Source organism: Hemiscyllium ocellatum, chromosome 39 (genome assembly GCF_020745735.1).
Source record: "Hemiscyllium ocellatum isolate sHemOce1 chromosome 39, sHemOce1.pat.X.cur, whole genome shotgun sequence".
Lineage (NCBI taxonomy): Eukaryota > Metazoa > Chordata > Chondrichthyes > Orectolobiformes > Hemiscylliidae > Hemiscyllium > Hemiscyllium ocellatum.
Genome location: NC_083439.1, coordinates 1,423,595 through 1,435,503, shown reverse-complemented (window position 1 = coordinate 1,435,503; position 11,909 = coordinate 1,423,595). Strand labels below are relative to the sequence as shown.

General features: G+C 43.9%; 1 protein-coding gene across 2 annotated transcripts in view; it reads right to left on the bottom strand.

Annotated features, from left to right (window-relative positions):
* Nucleotides 1-7,903: 7,903 nt before the first annotated feature.
* Nucleotides 7,904-11,909, bottom strand: part of pde8a (phosphodiesterase 8A) — a 118,828-nt gene continuing 114,822 nt past the window's right edge. For both annotated transcript variants that reach the window (XM_060853287.1, XM_060853288.1), the window contains exons 21-22: nt 10,413-10,542; nt 7,904-8,986 (exon numbers count right to left, since the gene is read on the bottom strand). In XM_060853287.1, coding sequence (XP_060709270.1) covers nt 8,880-8,986; nt 10,413-10,542 — 237 coding nt within the window. In that variant the 3' untranslated portion in view covers nt 7,904-8,879. The remainder of the gene's footprint in view (nt 8,987-10,412; nt 10,543-11,909) is intronic.

Genomic DNA, 11,909 nt, shown 5'->3' with positions numbered 1-11,909 from the left:
GGTGGCAACTTTGAGGCATCTATGTACATAGAACATAGAAAAGTACAGCACAGAACAGGCCCTCTGGCCCAGAATGTTGTGTCGAGATTTAATCCTAATGTAAAATATAGTAACCTATGCACCCCTCAACTCACTGCTATCCATGTGCATGTCCAGCAGTCGCTTAAATGTCCCTAATGACTCTGCTTCCACCACCACAGCTGGCAATACATTCCATGCATTCACAACTCTCTGTGTAAAGAACCCACCTCTGACGTCTCCTTTATACCTTCCTCCTCATATCTTCAAACTGTGACTCCAGTCAATCCTGCTCTGGGGAAAAGTCTCTATTGACTCTATCTATTCCTCTCATTATTTTGTACACCTTGAACAGGTCTCCTCTCTTCATCCTCCTCTCCAGAGAGAAAAGTCCAAGTTTATTCAATCTTTCTTCATAAGGCAAGCCCTCCAGTCCAGGCAACATCCTATACACCCCCTCCAAAGCCTCTGTATCTTTCCTATAGTAGGGTGACCAGAACTGGACACAATATTCCAAGTGTGGTCTCACCAGGGACTTGTAGAGCTGCAGCAAAACCTCGCGGCTCTTAAATTTAATCCCCCTGTTAATGAAAGCCAAAACACCATATGCTTTCTTAACAACCCTATCCACTTGGGTGGCAACTTGCACACCAAGATCCCTCTGTCCCTCCACACTGCCAAGAATCTTGTCTTTAATCCTATATTCAGCATTCCAGTTCGACCTTCCAAAATGCATCACTTCGCATTTATCCAGTTTGAACTCCATCTGCCATTTCTCAGCCCAGCTCTGCATCCTGTCTATGTCGCGCTGTAACCTGCAGTAGCCCTCGATACTATTGACGGCACCTCCAATCTTTGTGTCAATTTTATGACTTTACTAACCCACCCCTCAACCTCCTCATCCAAGTCATTTATAAAAACTACAAAGAGTAGGGGCCCAAGAACAGAGCCCTGTGGGACCCCACTCAACACTGACCTCCAGGCAGAATACTTTCCATCTACAACCACCCTCTGCCTTCTGTCAGCCAGCCAATTCTGAATCCAGAGCCAAATCTCTCTGTATCACATACTTGCTGACTTTATGAATGAGCCTATCATGGGGAACCCTATCAAATGCCACCACATCCATTGCTCAACTGTCGTTGACCTGTCTTGACACCTCCTCAAAGAACTCAATAAGGTTTGTGAGGTATGACCTGCCCCTCACAAAGCCATGCTGACTGCCTTTAATCACACTATGCTTTGCCAAATAGTCGTCAATCCTATCCCTCAGAATTCTTTCCACAACTTTGTTGACCACAGACATAAGACTTAATGGTTTGTAATTGCCAGGGATTTCCCTATTACTCTTCTTGAAAAGAGGAATAACATTCGCCTCCTTCCGATCCTCCGGTACGACTCCCGTGGAGAGTGAGGAGGCAAATACCCTCACCAGTGGCTTAGCAACCTCCTTTCTCGCTTCCCGGAGCAGCCTAGGATAAATCTGGTCTGGCCCTGGGGACTTATCAATCTTAATGTTTGCCAAAATTTCTAGCACATCATCTTCATCAATCTTGATCTGGTCAGGACTGTATCCCAGCTCCTCTAAGTTTTCATTTACAACAAGTCCCCTTTCCTTGGTGAAAACCAAAGCAAAAAACCCATTTAGGGCTTCCCCATCTGCTCAGACTCCACGCACATGTTCCCTCCGCTATCCTGATCGGCCCTACCTTCTCCCTGATCATTCTCTTATTCCTCATGTATGAGTAAAATAACCTTTGGGTTCTCCCTAATCCTTCTTGCCAAGCCTTTTTCATGTCCCCTCCTGGCTCTCCTCAGTCTATTTCTGAGTTCCTTTCTAGCAAGCCTGTATTCCTCTAAAGCTGTGTTAGATCCTTGCTTCCTCTACCTTACTAAGCTGCCTTCTTCCTTCTGATGAGAAGCTCCTCTGTTCTTGCCACCCAAGGTTCCTTAATCTTACCCCTTCTTACCTGTCTCAGAGGAACAAATTCGTGCACCACTCGCAACAACTGTTCCTTTAATAGTCTCCACCTGTTTGTGGTGCCCTTTCTGTGGAACAATTGCTCCCAGTCTCTACTTCCCAACTCCTGTCTGATTGCATCATAATTTTCTTTTCCACAATTAAATATCTTCCCTCAGTAACTGCTCCTTTCTCTCTCCATGTGTATGGAGAATGTGAGGCAGTTGTGGTCACTGTCACCAAAGTGCTCTCCCACCGCGAGATCTGACACCTGCCCTGGCTCGTTGCCGAACACCAAATCCAAAATGGCCTCTCCCCTCGTCTGTCTGTTTACATACTGAATAAGGAAAACCTCCTGAACACACCTGACAAAAATGGCTCCATCCAAACCACCTGCACTGAGGAGGTTCCAGTCGATATTGGGAAAGTTGAAATCACCCAGAACAACCACCCTGCTACTTTTGCTTTTTTCCAGAATCTCCTGCCTATGAGACCTTCAGTCTCTATACTGCTATTAGGTGGTCCGTAGTAAACCACAGTGCAATGGCTGTTCCCTTGCTGTTCCTAACTTCTACCCATACTGACTCGGTAGGCAAACCTTCCTCAACAACCTTCCTTTCTGTAGCTGTGATACACTCTCTGATTAGCAATGCTACACCCCTTCCTCTTCTTCCACCCTCCCTGTTCTTTTTAAATGTTCTAAACCCCGAAACATCAAGTAACCATTCCTACCCCTGTGAAACCCACATCTCCTTTATGGCCACAACATCGTAGCCCCAAGTACTGATCAATGCTCTAAGTTTGTCACTCTTATTTTAGACACTCCTTGCATTAAAGCAGACACACTTTAACTGATCCCTTTGTTTCACCGTGGGAGAAACCTTCCTGATAGATTCAATATATCCTGTCACTGTCCTGTCTGCAACTGACCCCCTCTCAGACATGTGGCTCTCCGATTCCCACCCTCCCTAACAAACTAGTTTAAACCATCCCGAATCACACGAGCAAATCTCCCACCCAGGACATTTGTGCCCCTCCAGTTCAGGTGCCACCCATCCTTGATGTACAGGTCCCACCTTCCCCAGAAGGTATCCCAATGGTCTAGGTATCTGAAGCCCTCCCTCCTGCACCAGCCTCGCAGCCACGTGTTAAGCTGCATTCGCTGACTGTTCCTCATCTCACTATCTCATGGCACCAGTAGCAAACCTGAGATCACTATTCTACTCGTCCTGCTCTTCAGCTTCCAACCTAACTCTCTGTAGTCACTTTTCAGATCCTCAATCCCTTTCCTGGCTATATCATTGGTACCAATATGTACCACGATTTCTGGTTGCTCACCCTCCCCCTTCAGAATCTTGTAAACCAGATCGGCAACATCCCGGACCCTGACAGCAGGGAGACAACATACCTTCCAGGAATCCCATTCCTGACCACAAATTCTCCTGTCAATCCGTCTATTGAGTCCCCTACCACTACCGCTTTTCTATTCCCCCCCCCCCCCTTCCCTTCTGAGCCCCAGTGCCAGGCTCAGTGCCAGAGACCTGACAACTATGGCTTTCCCCTGGTAGGCCGTCCCCACCAGCAGTATCCAAAATGTATACTTATTGCTGAGGGGAACAGCCACAGGGGATCCCTGCTCTGACCATCGATTCCCTTTCCTCCCCCTGACAGTAACCCAACTGTCCTTATCCTGTGTCTGGGGAGTGACCACCTCCCTGTACATCCTCTCAATTTCCCCCTCAGTCTCCCGAATGATCGGTAGTTCATCCAGCTCCAGCTCCAGTTCCCTAACTCAGTTTTCGAGGGGCTGGAGTTGGGTGCACTTCCCGCAGATGTAGTCGGCAGAGACATGTGAAGTGTCTCTCACCTGCCACATTCTGCAGGAGGAACATGCAACTGCCCTAACATCCATCTCCTGCTACTCTGAAAGCCAACACAGGACTAAACAAAGGAAGAGAAGAAGAAAAAAAGAAACCTGAAAACTTACCTCGTTTACAGACGTCAGGTTAGAGGTGGTGGATGGGAGGGAGGCCCTAAGGTGTAGGGTCTCGGGTTTAGATCTCACCCACTTTAAAAACTTCCCAGAAGTCCTTGGCTCCTCCCTCGCACCGCTCGGCAAATATGGATCCCAAGATCCTGCTGTTCCTCCACAAACCTACCCTTCCACTTCTTCATCCAAGTCATTTATAAAAACTACAAAGAGCAGAGGCCTAAGAACATATCCCTCGGACACCACTGGTCACCGACCTCCTGGTGGAATACTTTCCATCCACTACCACTCGCTGACTTCTGTTGGCCAGTCAATTCTGTATTCAGACAGCCAAATTTCCCTGCATCCCATACCTCCTAACTTTCTGAATGAGCCTACTGTAGGGAACATCCTCAAATGCCTTACAGAAATCCATATACACCACATCCACTATTCGACCTTTGACAACTTGTCTTGTCACATCCTCAAAGAACTCAGTAAGTCTCACAAGGCATGACCTGCCTCTCACAAAGCTATGCTGACCATCTTTAATCAAACTATGTTTTTCCAAATAGTCATAAATCCTCTCTCTCCAAATCTTTTCCAGTACCTCGCTTTCCACAGATGTAAGACTGACTGGTCTGTAATTCCCAGGGATTTCCCTATTCCCTTTCTTGAACAGAGGAACACCATTCGCCTCTCTCCAATCAGCCGGTATTACTCCCATGGAGAGTGAGGATGCAAAGAGCATCACCAGAGGCGCAGTAATCTCTTTAGATCAGTTTGCAGCCCCACTCTCAATATAGGGACAGTCTAAAAAGGCAAGGAATTCAATGATAAGCTCAGAATCCTAAACATGACTGAAGGAAAAACTGACCTTAGTCTCTTTGGAAGAAAACATTTTAAATTGCTGAAGCAAAGTTTGGCTTAGGGGTTGATTAATGGCCAATTTACTTCACGTAACTCAATAACCAAATTAAAGGAGAGTTTCAAAAGTTCGAGGTTTCTGAATACAACCTGGGTCGAGATAAGCAGCAGAATGAAGATATGAAGGCAGTTTGTCAAACGTGACTATGATCCTTCATTAACTGACACACAGATGTGGATTCTCTAAACCAAAGATACACAAGGTCAAAACCTCAGGATGTTGAAGCGCTAAAGGATTATGTTAGTGAGCATTCTCAGCTTCATTAGCTTTCAAAATGGGAGTTTTTAAGGACATCAATTTCAGTTCAAGAATTATCCAATTGATTTGAGGATGGATGGGGTGGGAGATCAGAGACACACTCAGGAAGAGAGCTATAGCAGTTGACAAGACCAAGATGAAGATATTTCACTTTCTTGACATCTTAAAAGCTGCTTTCCTTGCCAGTCTGTGTTCAGCAGGTTAATGTTATTTCCCAAGATGTCAAAAGATAATAGAGAATAGAATCTCATACGTTTATCCCAAAGGACATCATCAGAGAGGAATTAGTCTGATGTAACCTCAGGACTGGCACACTATAGAAATAAACTCCTTAGAATTGCCATCCAGGGATCTATCACAATTTGCTTTCTTACACTGCTGTTCAGGGGGCAGAAACATTTCCCACAGTTATATTAAAAGGTTGGGGAATGAGGGTGGGGCGGGGGGAAGGTACTGAAGTAGAGCATAAAACCACTGAAGGCAAGCTCACAGAGCAGGTCTCAGGAGGTTTCTGAAGATTTGGCGATGGCACAGCAGAGTTTGGAGGAAATTTTCAGAGGACAGAATGAACAGCCAGGGAACAATCAGACAGAGAGAAAGCAATCTCTGATGCTAGCAGAGGGGAGGATTGACCCAAGTACACAAGGTAAGATACACTGAGGTAGCATTAATAAGGCCTTGGGGAGACCTGAAAATAAGGATGAGAACTTTAAACAAAAAAAAATGTTTTGTCTGCCACCGGTCCTAATCACTCAGATTCCAGATTCTAGAAGCTTCTAGCTTCTTAAAGCAACTCTGAATAAGGCTATTGGGGCAGGTAACAACATCAGACTGAGGCCACAATCAGCACTGCCTTGATTTTACTGAACAGATGAGCCAGCTCAAGAAACTAAATGCCCCTAATTCCTTTACCCTTTCTTGTTTAATTGAGGACCATACTAGTTTGATAAATCTATAGTCCAAAATAAATATTCATGTTAGATAGCTGTTTAAAAACAGGAGGCACTGTAACCGAACTTAGTGACCAGTTAGTGCTCTTCACAGCTAACAGTGGGGGGGGGGGTAAAAGAAACAACAGTAATGCCAGCGAAGCTTTCTTGGTAACTAACACACAAAATCAAACTGTTGCCTGGAATTACTGACACAATAGCTTAGGATCCTTTGCATAAACATTGAACCAAGTGCTAACTAGCAACCATACAAGAATGAAACCATATACAAGCTCCGACTGCAAGGGCTTGTGGGCATTTTGCATAAGACAGGGAGAGGAAGGCACTGAAAACCAAATCACATGAAGGGCAAAGTCTGAAATTGTCAGAAAGTTTTCCATTAGGGCAGTCATAACCTGCTTTCAACAACAGAACTGTTCTGAAGGGTTGAATGGCCTATTCCTGTTCCCAGATTACCGTATAAATAATACTAGTGCAACCTGCACCAAATGTTTATTCTGCATTTACAGCTCCCAATTTTCCACAACACGTGCCCTAGACTGATAAAGCAAGGGGGGACTGCTCAGTTATAGGAATGCCAGGACCTGGGGACTGTAGTGGGGACAGCTATTTTGGCACACCCTGATAATATTTAAATAAATTACAAAAAATCCAGCTATTGCGTGGCAAATGTATTAATTTCTCTGATGGCTTTTACAAGTGCTAAAATAATGTAGCATCCAATCTATTTATTCTTGGGACAGAACATAGAAAATGGCGCATCTTCTTGTTGCCCACTGGGTTTTTCCCATCATGCCCATGGCCTGCACATCTCCAGCTTTCTCTTGTTCCTTACTGGATGTGGAATTCCAGCATGAAGTTTTCAAACACACGGGTGGAAATGTTGCCTCATCACAGTTTGAGTGTTTTACTATAACACGCGTTACTGTGAACAGCTACAGCTGGGGTCTTACAGAAACATCCACAGGGACATCAGGGGGCGGAGTGATTTTAATGTCACTGTGATTCAAAAGTTCTCATTTACATCCAGGTCAGAAGGTCATGTTTCCAAACCTCACTCCAGAGGCTTGAGTTCATTCCTCAGGCTGACACTTCATGTCTGTCTGGAAAATGCTGCAGCACTGATGTTGTCAGAGGTGCCATGATTTAGATGAAATGTTGCATCAAGGACCCATCTACCGTCTCAGGTAAACGTGCTCATGGCTACTATTCCAAAAAGAGGTGAGTTCACGCCATTGTCCTTGACTATATTTATATCTGAGAACAATGCTAAAGACAGATTCGCTGATCACCGCATGTTGCTTGTGACCGCTTGCTGTACACAAGATAATTGCTGTGTTCATTACGTTACAAAACTGATGCAACTTAAAAAGCTTAATTTGCTGCCTTGTAGTCATAAAAGGTGCAATACAAATGGAAGCTCATTTCTACTACCTGAATCTTCTCCAGACTTGTGCAAAATCCTCATACCTCAAGTAGCAATCCTGGAAAGCACTGCAATTTCCACAAGTCAAGGGATGTGAACATCTAAACCTCGGTGTAAAAGTGAGATACAAGTAAAGGATAGGATTGATTTACCTGACTGGCCAGAGAATGAGGGGAAAACGGTAAAATAATGGGTTGATTGCTTAATTAGCCACAAATATACAAAGATAGGATTTGCGTTGCTAATAAATAAAATCTTAGAATATTTTATAAAGTGAGGCAGAAATGGGAAATGCACCAAACAGGGAAAGGATTTTTTTTAAATTGGTAAAGAAAATAATCGCAGAAGCCTATGGAAACCCTGATGTAAATAATGCTGACTGTAGTCTGATAAATCATTGGGCCATTTATAAAAACTAAGAGGGCAATTGATAACTTGGGGTTACAAAGATACAAAGGACAAAACATTGCTGCAGCTCAGGTGGTTTGCAGGAACAACACCTTCCATAATGCAAACCCCCATTAACAGACAACTAACCAGATACTTTTATCCATATAGTGCAATGAAAAAGTTTGTTCTAGAAGGTTCTGTATTTGTATTATGAAAATAAAAAGGTCTATACAGCATCACATCTGAATCATGTCAATTTATGTTCTTATTCGAAAGTTGGCTTTGGTTGTTTTTAGTATTTATATAAATTCATAGAAAATATTAAACATCTAAAATAAATAAACAGATCATCTAAATCATAATAGTTAATGATCGTGTTTGAAAAGCTTTCGTTTTAAACATTTGCACCTAGATTCACATATGTATTTTTTTTCTTCAAACGTATAAACCAGAGTCAGTAGTGCTCAGGGAGGAGGGAGTGCTTCTTTGAATAGATCTGAAAAATAAACAAGATACATTTCACTAAATGCTGAGGTTTCCTTCATGTCTTGCATTTTTTGGTGGCACAGATTGAATTTGTGGGGTCTCTGTGCAGGTGACAAGATAAATCTCTGACACAAACTGTTCCATGATAAAAGTACAGATACTCAATACAGTTCCAACACAAAGAAAGCAGATACACTATTAGACTGAGTTTTTAAAAATGTGCAATGGTGTTCTGCAGCAGCTGATCGTGAAGATCACATATAAATTATTTTTCCTCATCAGTCCTGCTGGGACCTTTACACTGGAGCAGGATTGCACAGTATCAATCCAGTGTAAAAAATTCCAAAAGCAGACAGCCAAATCCCAGCAAAGCATCCTGCTCCCATATTTTCCTTGGGATGTCATGCTCGACTGCTTCGTTTTGAAGAAATCCAATGGCAAACAGCGCAGGACTTGTACAAATGGCAATGAGTCTGAGAACATATCCGGCCCGTTCACGGCTCAGGAGGACGGAGAGAATGCAGCTTCTGTTCATCCAGACATTTCCAATATTTGAAGTTCATCGCTAAGTACTGGATCAAGTTGGGCAGGTCAGCAAACACTACAATCAAATTTTAAAAACACGTTAAGACTCATATCAAAGAATTAATAAAGATTTAATAAAACTAGGGCTACTAGAGAGGAGACAGACAGAAAGAGGGGAGGAGGTAGGGAAGAGCGAGAGAAAGAGAAAGCTGGGACGTGAACTGAGAGAACTTTAACATTTGAATGGGATAGATAGAATTATAGTAACAAAGAAAAGGTCAGCCTTTCAACAGGGTAGGAATCTAAAACTCAGGACTATAAATTTGAAAATCACTCCAATCTAATCCAGATTTATTTACTCAGAATGTGGACCAAATCATAATGGGGAATGATTCAGGTGAACAGTGTGGGCGTATTGATGGGGAGGAGCAAGGGAGGAAAGGTGACATGGATATAACGATGGCATTAAGATGAAATTAAACTAGGAGATTTGTGTAGAGCATAGATCCTGGCATGAATTTAGTAATGCTGAATGGCCTGTACCTTTCCTGTAAATAAAACAAAATGTCCCTGAAATACATTATCTAGTCATCTATCTCATTTGAGAAACTGTAATGCACAAACTGATTGATAGGGTTAGATGAAGGTAGGAGGAAGCATGTGTGGTGTGTAGACTGGTTGAGCCAAGTGGCTTCCTTCTGTGAAATGCAGTGAGTGTTGTAACAATAGACAAAGAGAAAGGGGAGGTGCCCACAGGATGACAGAGCAATTACGGAGTTGAAACTGTACATCATATGGACTTGTGCTTCAGAATTGATTCAGTTGACAAATGAAGGGTACGCCAACCAGTTTTCTTTGTCAGATTTAGCATTACTCCCAATGGTCAAGGGCATCACCTAACAGTCTTTGCAGCTCTGCCTTTACAGCCTTAAGATTAATCTGTGGTCTGTGCAAAGAGGAACAACGAACACTTTCAGAAGAGGAGTTGGAGCAACTAAAAACAGGAAAATCGGAGAAATAAGATTTCAAAAGAACGTGCGACAGACTCAAAATACTGCAGAGAATCAATACAATTAGATTAGATTGGATTCTCTACAGTGTGGAAACAGACCCTTCGGCCCAACTAGTCCACGCCGATCTTCCAAAGAGTTACCCACCCAGACCCATTTCCCTCTGACTAATGCACCTAACCCTACGAACAATTTAGCATGGCCAATTCACCTGACCTGCACATCTTTGTGACTGTGGGAGGAAACCCACGCAGACACAGGGAGAATGTGCAAACTCCACACAGACAGTCGCCCGAGGCTGGAATTGAACCTGGGTCCCTGGTGCTGTGAGGCAGCAGTGCTAACCACTGTGCCGCCGTGCCGCCCCTATGATCAAAGACCATCATTAATTTAATGTATTGTAATGACAGTTTCACGTTCTGCACGTCAAATGATAACATGTTATGTTTTGATGGGAGAATGGGGGGCATTAGGGAAAAATAAAACGCTTACCATCCCAGGCATCAAACATATCCGTAACAAAGTAATCAATGAAGGAGATTTGTGACTTGGGGATGCTGCAAGTATTTCTATCAAACACAGGCATTACCACAGGTAACCCTTGTCGTTTCTCCTCATCAGTCTGTAAAAGAGACAGAATTACAGGTTAAAGGAACTCGGCTAATCTTAATTACATCCCACATACCAAATAATGCAATACACAAACATGGTGACATCATCATCATCATGCTCATGAAATCAGCTCACTTTGGGAAAATGTGGGTTCTACCCTCCGGGTTTCTATTTACAACACGTTATACCTCAATGGAGTTGAACTAAGGAATATCAGGACAGGGAAGCGATAAAGTAGTTACGAGCGATGCCAAAGTTAGTCAATCCAGGTGTCTGCTCTAACAGCCTGGAACATGAACAGGGAGTTGAGATTCCTAGCCTCTGACTTGCTCTTGCAGCCACTGTATTTATATGCCAAATCCAGTTTGGGTTCTAGTCAATAACCCTCAAGATGTCGATAGTGAGGGTTTCAGTGATGGTAACGTCACTGACTGTCAGCTGTATGGTGGTTAGATGATCCCTTCTTGGAAACGATAACTGCCTGGAATTTGTGGCACAAATGTTATGTGCCATTTGTCAGCCCAAGCCTAGATATCATCAGTGTATTGTTGCATTCAAACACAAACTGCTTCAGTAGCTGAGGAGTTGTGAATGATGCTGATCATTGTGTAATCATCAGTGAACATTCCCAATTCTGACCTTATTGCTGTGGGGAATCATTGAAGCAGCTGAGGAAATTACCCTGAGGAACTCTTGCAGAGATATCCTGGAACTGAGACGAGCGGCTTCCACTAACAACCATCTTACTAATGGACAGGTACGACCCCCAACAATTCCAATCAGTGAGGAGTTTTACCCCGATTCCAACTGACTTCAGTTTTGCTCTGACTCCTTAAATGTAGTCTTGATGGTAAAGGGAGAAATGAGGACTGCAAATGCTGGAGATCAGAGCCACTTACGCCATCTACAAACAGACCCCTCCACCAGGGATATATTTCCCTCCCCACCCCCATCAGCTTTCCGGAGAGACCATTTCCTCCGCATCTCCTTTGTCAGATCCACACCTCCCCCACCAGCCCACACCCCACTCCCAACACCTTCCCCTGCCACCACAGGAAGTGCAAAACCTGTACTCATACCATATCCAAGGCCCCCCAAGCATCCTTCCACATCCATCAGAAATTTACCTGTACCTCCACCAATGTCATCTACTGTATCCACTGCACCTGATGTGGTCTCCTCTACGTCAGGGAGGCAGGACGCCTACTTGCGGATCGTTTCAGAGAACATCTCTGGGACACCCGCAGCAACCAACCCCACTGCCTGCAGCTGAACACTTCAACTCCCCCTCCCACTACACCAAGAACATGCAAGTCCTGGGCCTCCTCCATCACCAAACCCTGACCACCTAATGGCTGGAGGAAGAATGCCTCATAT